The sequence below is a fragment of the Chiloscyllium punctatum genome, chromosome 1 (assembly GCF_047496795.1).
Source record: "Chiloscyllium punctatum isolate Juve2018m chromosome 1, sChiPun1.3, whole genome shotgun sequence".
NCBI lineage: Eukaryota > Metazoa > Chordata > Chondrichthyes > Orectolobiformes > Hemiscylliidae > Chiloscyllium > Chiloscyllium punctatum.
In genome coordinates, this window is record NC_092739.1 from 50,483,829 (window position 1) to 50,498,139 (window position 14,311).

A 14,311-nucleotide genomic window follows, 5' to 3' on the forward strand; every position below is an offset into this window, starting at 1 on the left:
TACGATGACCAAGACTCTACAGTGTAGAAAGAAAATTGTGTGGACCAGAAATATGTTAACAAAGGATGATACCTTCCTGCATTTGAAAAGAATGAGTAAATGGTGAATGACTAAGTCCTCAGCAATCCTAGCTTTTTTGTGAGTGTTACTCATAGTGATTCACTGGTACCAAAAGGTAAAAGAATCCGCTAATAGCCCAGAGGCTATGATTTTATTATTCTGAAATTCTCTCAGCTGCTACTTCAGACTTAAATAAGATCGTTTTTCTCTTAATTATACATCATTCTTTATTATACATTAATATTCTCTGTGAGTGTATCTTGCTCACTTCATGTAAAATCCATTTCTTTTTTTAAAAAGTGCAACAGAATTTGGGAAAATAGACCTGCATTTGGCATCTAAAATAATTTACACTTATTCATTTTTAAAGCAATGTAGAGGAAAGAAGGAATAATTGGATGCGTAGACCAGATAGATCAAATATCTTTTCTCACCTGAATGTTATTTCTAGGGCAGGTCAAATTGACTCAAAGATGAAACCCTGGATGATCATGCAAACCAGTGCTGTGATGTTTGCTATGTTATTTGAAATTTAAAGACGAATTACAGTTTATAATTTGATGTGATTGACTTGACATTGTATTCTACAAATCTATTTTAAACAGCAGAGAAAACTGTAGCGATTTTAATGAAGCAAAATCAAACTGGGTCATGGCAATTTATAGAATTATTTTATAATTATGTTGAAGCAGGTTTACTAAAGATGAGATAAAGTTTATTTCATTGAAGTGAGAAAACAAGGTGAAGATCCATTAACGATGCATACCGACTATCTTGCCTGCCAAATCACTCCCATCTATACAATGCAACTAGTTGATGTTTGGAACATTGGATCATTGAGATTTAATAAAAGGGAATTCAATGTTCTTGCACTTTATTAGAATATACCATGCTAATGTGAGATATGGATTTCTTTACTATCAGTTGCAGGCACGCAACAGGGGAGAAAAAGCACAAGAATTATGGGTTGCATGAAAATCTATTAAAACACTGACATTTATAATCAACAACTTAGTGAAAGTAGCATCGAGCTCCAATTTTAATGAAGTGCATTTTACACACAGATTCAGGTTTCCAGTAATTACTGAACAAGATATATCTAAAAGCAAAGAAATGGGGTAAACATTCTTTCAACAACATATTACATCGCTATTTCACACAGAGGCTCAGAAACAGACTGTGCTCAGAATTTGAATCAAGCACAGAAATGGATCGTTTTTATTTGAGCTGACCCTTTGAAGGTCTGCTTTGCTATTCTGCTGCATCAAATAAAATATAACCATATTATTATTTTAAATGAAAATACATTGCATCTTAACAGTCATCCCAAGCCCTTCCAATTTCGCTTCTGCATATGCGGCTTTTGTAATTGTAAAGAACAATTGTGGATGTACTGCACAGATAGGAATGTTAAAGCTGACACAACTTTCAGAGCGAAGCAGATTTGAATAATTAATTTCATTCAGGTTTTACACATTTATAGCTAAAGACAATCAATATTTAAAGACGCGTTCAATGTTTTAACTATTGCTTTTGGATTAACATTGTAAAATGTGAAGAAACAATATAATTTGAGACTTTTTATTAACAATGCTGACCCAAACTTAATGTCAGCATGCTCAATAAGAAATAACCGATAAAGGATTTTTTTCCATCTCTGACACAGATTATTTTGGGAAGTGGGGGCAGGGAAGGAAGCATTTGACCATCTCAGCTCCCAAGTCAGAAGCCGCCAATCAACTGCCAAGTGGAAGAGCTTCACTGCATCTCCCATCACTGGGCTGTCATTGCTGCAGCTGATGTGTTCAATTCAGAGATTCTGCTCAAGGCTGCCAGTCAACTCTCTTTCTCATATCAATTCTGGAAATAGTTTGGCATGAGAGACATCGACTGCTTGAGCTCTTTGAACCCAGCAAATATTAGAATCCATATTAAGTCTATTTTGTTCAAAAGAATCTCTGTGCAAGGGAATGCATCAGGCAAATCGTCAAACGGTTCCAGCAGCAGTGTTTAAAAGATACAAAATGTGTACTGGATACAAACTGCTAGAATGAAAATGAGGAGATAGAGAGTGGAGTGAAATTCACAAAGTTAATGAGTAATAGTTTAAGGCTGATGAGAAATTAGTAGGGCAAGTGACATAGTTCTAACAAGTCCCATACCTAGAATTTTACGAAAAATAATACCGACATTCAGTGTATGAGAAAACTTCTGAGATTAGCAGAAGAGATATTCTTTTAAAAATATTTTCTAAGTAACATTTTCTCTTTTTCATCACTGGCCATAGGTTGCACGTTACAGCAAAGGCTAGTTAGCAGCCAAGTGGCTGTCAGGTATTGTCCTTTAATAAACCAGGTTTTGCACTGTCTGATCTTTTAATTTTCCTTCCACCAACAATGGCATCCCTTGACTGTTCTCTTCTGTTCACCAAATGGGCTTGAATTTACATGTTACCGCCATGCCTGTTTACAGCAGGGAGTGGCAGACATGTAAAACCAGGGTGAGTGCTCAGTACACCACATCACAGCCAACCATTCCTGAGCTCACCTTTGTAATGCAGAGAGTGGGCATGCACTGAACTCAGTCCAGTATTAACTTGTCCATTCTGCTTTATTATTAGCATGGGAAACCAGGCAGGAGTGAGCATCCTGCTTTTTAAAAAAAGTCTTTAGACATATGGGAAGGAAAGGGGACATGATCTTCAGACGACATTGGGAGTACCTCCAGAAGATAGTAACCCAACTCCTTCCTCCCTGCATTGTATGTGGATATATTAAATAATCAGCAATAAAAATGTAATTCCTGCAGAAGGCAACCCCATTATTTCTAGCCTAATCTATCCTAGACATTTCTAAATTAGGAAAACTTTATTAAAAATTGGGACTGTTAAGAATGACATCTGTCGGCACTCTTGACCCACCTTCCTGAAGGTCAGCAAACCCTCCCCCATACAATGCTTCTTACTGTCCTGGCTCCCGGGATCCATTGAGCCTTCTTCCTGGGACTGACAAGAGTCACAGCAGCACCTATGTCCAAGCTGTGGCACTGCCAGGACTATTGGAGCTGCCAACCAATCAGATTTGCAAGCTGCTGCAATGGGAGGGATGGGGGGGGGGCACTTCCTCCGGCTGAGGGGCTGATGTTCCATGCTGCACCAATAACCTACATGTTATGGCTGCAGGGCAGGCTTCTTCTGGGTCTGTCCACTGACCACCAGCTTTCCTTCTGAGGGACAGAGAACTGTCCACTCCAGGTCACCTGTCTGTTTCTGCCCTATGTCTCGAGTGAGGACAAGTTTCCCCTGTACCCTTTTCCTCGCTAAAATATAGACATGGTATTCAAACTCACATTCACAACTTCAACTGCTGGAAGAAAAAAAATCATTCTCTATGTGGAGATTTGTCTCCATTTTCACGCCACTTCTCATTCTTAACAGTCCCAATTTTTAATAAAGTAATCCTAATTTAGAAATGTCTAGGATAGATTGGGCTACAAATAATGGGATTGCCCTCTCCAGGAACTACAATTTTATTGCTGCTTATTTTATATATCTACATACAACGTAGCTCAGTGTAACATTACAGTACCTTATTTAATTAAAATTTTCATTTACATTATTTGTGGTAGCATTTCTTGTCACAACTCAATTCTGTCCACTCTTTTAATAGCGGATGTCTAGTTGTGTCAGCTCCTCCATCGTTTATCTGCCTTTATAAAGTGCACAAGCTTCAGTGCATCAGATTCTCAAACTTAAAGTCATCTCACAGCTGAAAAAACATCCAGTGTTATAAAAAAAATGTAAAAATAGCACAATCCTTTTTGATTCACAACACAATAACTTTACAGAGGTGGAGCCTGAGCCACAAATGATGGACAGTTAATGAAGGATGCATTGACATATTTCACAGCACTTTATAAAACACTGCGCTGTACACCACTCAAAATGGTACTGCAAAGTATGTTAATGCACTTGTTATTAATATAACATCACTGCTCCGGGTTTTACGATGCAACCGCAGCATTCAAGAATAAAGTGGTTTAAAGAGACAGAACTGAATTCTGTAGGGCAACACAGATACTGCAGTACCTGTATTTTTAAAATCCACACTGACTCCAGTCCTGCCCTGAATGGGCCATCAACCTGTGCTGTGATACAATTTCGGAATAGAGCTCTTCACATGGAACCCAAGCTGGTCATAGCTATACAAAAGGATGCACTTGCCAGCAAAAATCACTGGTTAGTAATCAGGAATGGTAACGCTCAGACTGCTTCAAAGTCAATTGTATCTTTCTTATTGTCACACTGCCTGAAATAAATCTGGACGTTTCTTGCTGTTATGATGAAAATCTTCCAGTATAAGGAAACCTGCATTAAAGTGTGTGGGGAATTAGATTGTTTCAACGTGATGGTGGGTCAATGGCACAACATCATCCCATCTCCCCCTCCCTCCCCTCACTTCCAGCTTTCCATCAATTGGATTTGCAGGAAAGTGGGGGGCCCTTCGTGCAGCTATGGAATAAGATAGTTAAATAGTTCAATAAGCTGCATTTTTCGGAAAGATTTGGCTTTAACAGCAAGCAAATAGTAGACCTAATATCCGAGCTGGCAGCACCTACCTGGAACACTAAGAGGCTGTAAAGTGGGAGAGTTAGTGAGACTGACCACTGGGAACCCTTCGAGCAATGAAAGTGAAGGGCTGCAGGTGAAAGGCTGCTCTGCTCACTTTTCAGGATTGTCAATGTCAACTTCATACCATTCACCTCTAGCTGCACTTCCCTGGTGTCAGCCTTCACCACAGCATACAAAGCAGCATGAGCATCTCTAATGTGCGCCTCTTCCAAGGACCAAAAAGAGCAGCAATAGCAATAAAAGCAGGATCATTCACATCTGCATCAGAAATCTCCTGCTCAGTCACGGGCTACTCCACAAATGGAATAGGCAGAGGTGTCTGGCTGGAAGGAAGCAGGTGCCTTCACACAGTCAACATCCAGAGGGTCACCCTCTTGACATGCCTTGATATTCGGATTTTCATGCAGATCACGGCTTCCATCTACAGCATCCTAGAACAACAACTTTCCAGAGATGCAAGAGCAAAAGTAGCGCCAATGCTGAAAATCTGAAATAAAATCAGAAAATGTTGGAAAAACTCTGCAGGTACTGGAGCATCTGTGGTGAAAGAAAGAGAGCTAATCCCTTCACAGTGAATGACCTTCCTTTCCATCCTGCTCTGGTTTAACATATCACCCACTGGGCCTGGTAGACACATATTTCCAGTGGTTGCCAAGAGAGTATTAGTAACAACTTGTGAGGAGAGAGCTTGGAGAGGGTGATTGTGAGGCATCATTGCAAGAGAAAGTAGCATGAAGTAGTGTCTGGGTGACTGCTGTTTAACAGGGCTGACAGATACCTGTTCTGAAACTGCAGGTATGTTGACCTGACCTGAGTAGTGCTGTACAATAGAAAACTGGGAAAATCAGAATGTAGGGATAGACACTGGAAAATATTACCACACTCTCATTTCAGACCTCATTAGGTCCTAAATCCACTTCAACCAGCCTCCAGATGGGACCACACTCATGCTGCCGACCTGCTCAGCCACTTACATGTACACCTAATAACTTGGAAAGGATGTCCCTTGCTCACGTTCTTGGGAGAGATCATCCCACTGCAGTCGCTCACATCTCAGCACAGGGTCTCCAGATGACAGGCTGAGTACAAATCTTCCAACGTCCCTTTTGCAGATATGTGGCTGCTGCAGCCTCAAAAATTCCACTTTCACTTAAACCAATCCTAATCCACACAGTGGATCTTTAAATGAGAAATCTTTCCTTTGGCTGAGTCAACATGGTGTCCTCTCCCCTTCCCTGTGACCGGAGGACAGCTTTGAGGCAGGATGAATCAGGCCTCAGATAAAGCCTCAGATAAAACCTCAGCAAAGTTGTGAACAACGTTGCTAATCTGAGATGATAACCCTTGCCACTAGCTTGATGGCAAGCAGCTGAGAACCTGCAACTTGAAGAAGAGAGGAGGTGATGTAGACAGTCCTTTCTGACCACGCTGCCCATGAATCATTTGCCAAAGTGTAATATCAGTAAGTTCAACCTCAATATCCCATTCAGCACCATCTGACACCTTATCTGTCACTGACCACCAGTGTTCAATTGGCCATATGCAAAAGTAAAACATTCCTTTTGGACATTCCAAACTAAATTTATAAATAAATCACTGTCACACTGTTTACAAGCGCTAACCAACCACATTTGTGCATTCCCTGAGTGTCTGTCTTTCATGTGCCTCCTGTGCTCCTGCACAATGTTGCCAAGTGGCTACAGTGTGGCTAGTGGAAGGCAGGTGAATGCCAGTGGGGGACTGAAAGGCTGAAAATGGCTGTGGAACATAGCTTTATGTATCGCTGGATCTAGAAGGCCTGGCTTCGAACCATAAGATGGTGGTGCAGACATAGGCCATTGAGCCTCTGGTGTCTGCTCCACTGACAATACCATCTTGACATTGATGGAAGTCATCTGCAATGACTGGATAGCAGCCCTGCTGAAATGGCAGCGAGAGAAAAGATGACAAACTCATGCTCCATGGAGGCCTGTCACCTTTCCTCTCAATTCCAGCAGCCTTTGGTATACAATGAACCAGATGATCAGACGTTCTGAAATCTATATTATAAAGAACATCATAAATGAATAATCTTACTTTTACTGAAGTGAAACAATGTTACAGTGTGAGAAGATATGAAAACTTTGTACCGTGTTTTGTGTGCAGCAAAATAAGCAATATTTCCATTTGTCAAGAGTTTGTTTGGTGGTTGTCCTGTTAAGATTTAGTTGCAATATTATGGAACTTAAACAAATTAATCATGCTTCACCAAGTCTTGACACATATAATTGCTGTAGAAAGAACTTGCTTCATAATTTTGACTTAAAACCCATAGATGCTAGGAATGTTGCGTATTTCCAGAATTTTCTCTTAGAATTTCAAATTTCACCATCTGCAGGATCTTGCTAGAAAAAAAAACTTGGTTGGCTCATCATAGTGAGAACATGAGATAATCTCAAAGGCACAGGGACTCATGGATCCAAAGTGATACAAGATTTAAGAGTCTCAACAATTTAGAACAGAAGGTTATTTATGTCTCATTAACTCACTACATCCTCAAACATCCTTTAAAGCTAATTTGTAAGGTACAAGCTTTAAAATCCATTCACTTGATGAAGGCATTAGAGGCTGGGTCAGCATTTATTCCCATGCATAATTGCCTCATGAACTGAATGCCTTGCTGAAGGCAACAAAGAGTCAACCAAATTGCTGTGGTTTTGTAGTCACATATAGGTCAGTCCAGGTAACAAGACAGCAGATTTCCTTCCATATTGAATTGAATTGAATTGAATTTATTGTCATGTGTACTGAAGCACAGTGAAAACCTTTGTTTTGCGAGCAATGCAGGCAGATCACAGAGTTAAGTAGCATAGATAAGTAAATAGGTAAACAGCGGCAAAAACAAAAACAGAGGGACAGGCGAATGTTTGCGAGCTCATTCAGCATTCTAACAATAGTAGGGTAGAAACTGTTGCATGCATGCTTTCAGGATTCTGTACCTTCTCCCTGATGGTAGAGGTTGTAGAAAAACATTGCCAGGGTGGGATGGATCGTTGAGAATGCTGGCAGCCTTTCCTTGACAGCGGGCCTGGTAGATGGATTCTAGAGTTGGGAGGTTGGCCTTTGTGACCACACTCTGTAACCATCTGATATAAGGACCAGACGGGTTTTTACAACAATCAACATACTCATTCGGCCTGCTTGTTTAATTCCAGATTTTCATTGATTCAGATTTCACTATCTATGATGAGATTCAAACCCATGCCCACAGAGCAATAGCGCTAGTCTCTGGATTATTAGTTTTGTGATAATACTACTCTACCACCTCCCCCTAACGCAGGTAAGAGTATAAAGGACTCAAAAAAAGTAACATACATGTAGTTTAATTTTAACTAGTATCGTCCATATAATCAGCAATCAGGCAGTTTAGATTAGATTAGATTACTTAGTGTGGAAACAGGCCTTCCGGCCCAACAAGTCCACACCGACCAAGGCAGTGGACATTTTGGGCAAATACCTAGAGAACTAACTAAAAGAAAAGGAACAGTGGGCACCAATTAGAGCAGTCATAGCATTTTGACCTTGCACCAAATTGAAACAGTGATGCTCCAGAAAACCCCGGAATTCAAATTACAGATCTGTCATCTAATTCTCTGCAGCTGCTGGAATACTGCATGTTGGCTGCAACACTTGCACACTCATACATCCTAACACTTGAATACAATGTAATAATATGTGTATACATGGCATGCACAAACATGTATATCACAGCGGAAGTGACGGCTGAATGGTATTATCAATGGACTGTTAATTCAAAGACCCAGGTAATGTTCTGGGGACCCGGGTTCAAATTTCACCACAGCAGATGGTAGAATTTGAATTCAATGAAAATTTGGAATTGACAGTCTAATAATGCCCATGAATCCATTGTCGATTGTCAGGAAAAGCCCATTGGTTCACTAATGTCCTTTACGGAAGGAAACTGCCAACCTTTTCTGGCTTATGTGTGACTCCAGACCCACAGCAATGGGGTTGACTCTTAATTAGGGATGGGCAGTGATGCCCTCATCCCATGAATGAATAAAGAAAAACTCAACATGTATAAAACAAGCATTCATCACTCAAATTACATCAGTCAGGGTTTGTGATACATCTTCTTATTCAGTTAATTTTCATATTGTTCTAGTACATTTTTTATATATATATATATATGTATATATATAGTACACTGTACAGAGCTTTTCTGAAGTTTTATCACTACAAGTCTATGGCTTTCATCCAAATTACACTATCTAAAGAATTTCCTCATTGTGCATAAATTAGAATTCCGGTTAATCTGTATATTCTACATTCAGAAATTATTCTAAAAACCCAGTGCTTAATCTAATCATGCTGTGACAAAATTGGAGCCTAAATAGCCACTAAAACATTCAGAGCTACTGAAAAGATAGGCTAGAGATTTACTATTACAGGTTTGCATTACACTGACAACACAATAATTTTGTTCTATGACATAACCTGTTATCTGGAACAGTTCACAAGGAATGATGCACCGACTGATTTGACCAGATGTTAATTGCCTTTTGCCCTCCAGGTTCTATGCTTTGCTGACTGATAAGACAACGAACAAATCTGATGCCTGACAACAAGAATAGACCTAATCGCACCCTATCCCCTGTTCTTATCACTGCTACAAGGTGCAATTTTAGTAGCTTGCAGAATTATCTGTAGCTCTTAAAGAGATGAATTGGATATTGTCAATACTGGTGTCCCACGATGCTTTCCTCAACAGTAAAACAGCTGTTAGCTTTAGAAAAATAGACCATTCCTTCTAGTCACTGGGAAAAGATTTCCTTCGAGAAAACATATAAGTCAGTCTCTACTGCCTGTAACTCTTGTTTTATAATCTTTGCATCTGTCATAATCATCTTTCCTTTGGTTTGGAAGAACAGAATAAAACTCATGTGATGTAGAATAAACGTTTTTGGATTCTTAACAGCCAATGTTCATACCCGATAAAACTTAATCATTGTAAAGAGCACAATAACAATAAAAAGCATGAACAAAAATGCAATCCAGCGGGTTGATGAAGAGAATTTGATGTCTTAGTATTTTGTTCTGCCAGTCATTCTCTACCAAGAGGAGGCTAAATCAAACATTCTGATTCAAGGGGAAATAATATCATTGCATTTGACAGACATCTGTCAACAAATAGGTCATATCTATGTATGGCCTATTCTTTAATAAAAAGGAAAAATAGTCCAGTAATGACAGAAATACTTCACAGATCCATCAGCATTGAAACAGAGAAAAGATTAATTATCTTCTCAGGCCTAGACTACACTCTGAATTTTTTTAGGGGTTCACAAACATGTTTATATTTCTAGCAGATATCGTAACCAACTGATAGTGCGGAGAGGCCACATTAGTCAAGGGGTTACATTTAACATTTAAGAAATGTTTAAACAGTTCAAGAATATTTTTAATCAACCTGATATTTTAGTGATATCTTAGAAAATACAAGAAAACATTCTTGCCCACATGTAAGTGAAAACCATTCAAAACACTAAAATCAAACTATTAGATTAGATTCCCTACAGTGTGGAAACAGGTGCTTCGGCCCAACAAGTCCACATCGACCCTCAGAAGAGTAACGCACCCAGACCCATTTCCCTCTGACTAATACACCTAACACTACAGGCAATTCAGCATGGCCAATTCACCTGACCTGTACACCTTTGACTGTGGGAGGAAACCGGAGCACCCGGAGGAAACCCACGCAGATACGGGGAAAATGTGCAAACTCCACAGACAGTCACCTGAGGCTGGAATCGAACCTGGGTCCCTGGTGCTGTGAGGCACAGTGCTAGCCCGTGTCCTTGTTCATTGTGGCAGGGACTGCACAGGATACATCCCATCATGTTCTTGAAATGTGAATGAAGTTACTTCATGGAGATAAATCCAATACAAAATTAACTCAGCAGTGATTTGGGCTTCAGCACCAAGTACGAATGCAATGTTAAAGAAATATTCAGAATATCTTTTTTTTATAATATTTTAAACAAATTTGTTTCCAAGTGAAATTATTGTTTCCAAAAAAAACTTGCAATTCTTCATTGCAACAGCATATTTAATAAATATCTAAATTAATGTCTGGACAGTGGAGCCTGGTGTTGGGACAAATCTAGGACTTAAGCCCTCAAGTACTAAATGTAACGATCTTGTGGCACTGAGGTAGTGTCCATGTCTCTGAGCTAGCTGTGTTCAAGTCTCTCCTGCACCAGAGGTGGTGTGTAGTAGCAAATCTGAACAGGTTAATTAAAAATACCTTTTCAGCAATAAACAGTCACTCCACTTAAGAAGTGGTGAGATTTAAAATCTTTGCAAATTTATAGAAAAGAATTTGAATGGAGATGGAGTTATTCATTTTTTTTTGAGAATAGTCTCACAGGTAAGGTCAATCCTATAGCTGTCACAGAAAAATGGGCAAAGTTACAGATGTGGAAAACACCAGCAGAATCCAATAAAAATTCAAAACATTTACTATTTTTCATGATTCTTCTTGCAAATGGATGATGTAATGGAATAAGTTCCACGACACATAAACAAATTGAATAATACCACATGGAAAATGGTACTTCACTTGCTCAGTTTCTAAACTAGTGACCCTGATAAGAGACTAATCCATTCTTTTTTAAAAATTAGATAACCGGGCATCAAGCAAAGAAAATCATTCATTGGTTTGCTTTCTCTTTCCCTCCAATTTATTCATCAAATATACCACACCTGAACTTCTGAAGATGACTATTTGCTTTTCAATAAAATAAACAAATAACTGTATTTAAACTAAAAATGACACAATTAATAACTGTACATCCATTAAATGTCTAACGTTTACTCTGATCGTTGAGTACAAAAGAACAAAAATTACATCTTGGGTTCTTATCTTCAGTGTTTGTGACTCTGATGTTCTGTTATTAATGTCAGACTCGATTTACAGAATTACAAATTCAGTTTGATTTTCACCTTTAAAGCATAAATGTTGCATACATTTCTGCTTTTCTAAGTAGTTGGGAGACAGATAATTGTTAAAAGCAACATTTTAAACACCATGTGCAGAGTCAAACTAACTGATCAGATTTACTTACAAGTTCAATAATGCAGAAAAGTTGAGAGGCACACGAGTCTGTGTGTACAATCATTCAAACCAGAACAAATCCAGAAACCTTGGCATTCCTCTTCAGTTGCTTCCAGCAATATCTTTCAATGAACTTTTTAGACTGATATCACTGGATTGTAGGAGGCATACTCATCCCTGGTCCAGGCACTGGCAAAATTGAATTAGTTACCACAGACAGGTCAAATGGCCAACTCGTGCTCCAAATGTGCATGTTTGTTTATGCAAGACAGAGATAAAGGAAAAAGATTCTCTCAGAGGATTGTGAATCTTTGGATCTCTCTTTCCCAGGGTTGTTTAAGGCAGAGGTAGATTGGTTCCTGACTAAAATAGAGTCAAAGATTGATGGGGGTAGGTGGGAGTGTAGATTTGAGGTCATAACCAGATCAGCCATGACATCATTAAATGACAGAGCAGATTACAGGGGCCAAATAGACCACTTCTGCTCATAACATGCATGCTCATATGAATCATTATATCTCAAAATTTTACAGATGTCCATTGTTTAATGTAAGAGCAGGTCTGCACAATTTCTTCCCACATGCTGTGGCACTACTAGTATTTTTCAATACAATGGAACTGAAGTTCCTTGTCATCCATTAGTTCATTTATTTGGCATTTGAAGCCACAAACTGGTTAAGTTGATTGAAATAATATTTGCATTTCAACAAGATTAGAATGATCTATTTTGATGACTGCCACTCATTTTCTTTAAAAAAAACTCAAACAAGATGCTCCAACTTTGAAACAACTTTAAGTTAATTCGTTGCAAAAAGCATTGATTTCCGCAGACATTTCAGAATTTTGCTATGGAAAAAGCCACCGCAGTTTTAATTCAATTATTTTGAAAAGCATATTACATAGCCTGAAATTTCCTCATTGACAAATGCAAGTTCATAATTGCAGATGACCTCCTCATCTACAGCACAGTGAAATTATAAATCCAGTGTAAAGACCACAAAACGCAACACAAGCTTGAAAAGGATCAAAAAAGAACCAACATCGTGATGATGAATTAAGTGACAATGGAATGAGTTTCTTTTCCCTCAAATTTCCTATCTCGAGAAAAATTCCAAACATTTACACTGGCTAGTCTAAGTCAAATAAAATAGCCTCTTACTGTATCTCTTTGGTCCATCTTCCAAGCAGAACGAAAGTGTTAATGTTGCATCATCTTCAAAAAACTCTGTAGCAAAGGCATCCCACCACAGGTTGTCACTATCCTGAAGACAAAGAAATTCCGAAAAGGAGCAATCAGTACTGAGAATCCAGCTGACTTAGCTACAAAATAAAACTGTATACACAACATCCACGATCAGAAGAGTAATCTTTTTGTAAACTAAAGCACTGCATGACTTCCCAGAGATAACATAATTAAAATATATGTTGTGAATGTATGGGTGGTAACCTGGTGAAGTGGTTATTCCAATAGAACCTACCCTATTTTCATTTCAACAACAGATTTAATGTCAATCAAGTGCTATGATGGTCAGGCAATCTGATTCACTGGAATACCACTCATGTGTTGAAGATGAACATATGTACCAATGCTTCTGCTCTTTAGATCTGCAAAATCACCCATTATTTTTCAAAAAGAGGCTGAAATCACAAAAGCAATGATCCCGGTAAGATCAGGGGCTCAGTACGTGGGGAACTACAATTTGGAAGACACATTTTTCCAGTTTAGAATGATGGTGTATTCACAGTTCAAAAACACACAACAATAGCTTCAGAATGAAGTTAAAAACCACACAACACCAGGTTATAGTCCAACAGCTTTAACTGGAAGCACTAGCATTCGGAAGTGACACTCCATCGGGTGGTTGAAGGCGTGTCGCTCCGAAAGCTAGTGCTTCCAATTAACCCTGTTGGACTATAACCTGGTGTTGTGTGATTTTTAACTTTGTACACCCCAATCCAACACTGGCATCTCCGATTCAGAAAGAAGGAAACAGTGCTCTCTAAGCTGTGAGCAAAGCTTCAGAAATAATAATGATAAACTAAAACAAAACACAATCTGAGAGCAGTGCCATTGCCTCTAATTGGTGACAGAATTAAAATCCATTCTGTACATTTATTTCAAGGGATAATTTTCCTAACAAACAAATAAAGCTGAAAGAGGCTCATGCATATCTTCTCGAGCATGCTGCTAAATAGTGAAGAAAAGGTCTGAAGGAAAAAAAAGGAAGTAAAGCAATAATCAATCCTCCATAGCTCACACTGTGACATTTTACATTTCAAGAATTTGGAAAGATTCGCATTGATTGGTGCAGCCACCAAACACTAAATGTTCAACATGCTCAAGAATAAAATGGTTCCAATGAATGATATCCATATCATTGAAATCAAATATTCATCACAACGAATGCAGTATATCCACAGGGCACAAAGCAGCTATTTACTTTGAACTTCTCTCCAAACTCCAAACACCTTTTCCAGGCCATACACCAGTCTAGCTTGTATGT

At 38.8% G+C, this 14,311-nt stretch overlaps 1 protein-coding gene across 10 annotated transcripts in view; it reads right to left on the minus strand.

The window, feature by feature from the left end:
- LOC140463633 (LIM domain-binding protein 2) overlaps positions 1-14,311 on the minus strand; it is a 298,470-nt gene that overhangs the window by 220,832 nt on the left and 63,327 nt on the right. For all 10 annotated transcript variants that reach the window (XM_072558233.1, XM_072558659.1, XM_072558577.1 and 7 more), the window contains exon 2: positions 12,967-13,069. In XM_072558233.1, coding sequence (XP_072414334.1) covers positions 12,967-13,069 — 103 coding nt within the window. The remainder of the gene's footprint in view (positions 1-12,966; positions 13,070-14,311) is intronic.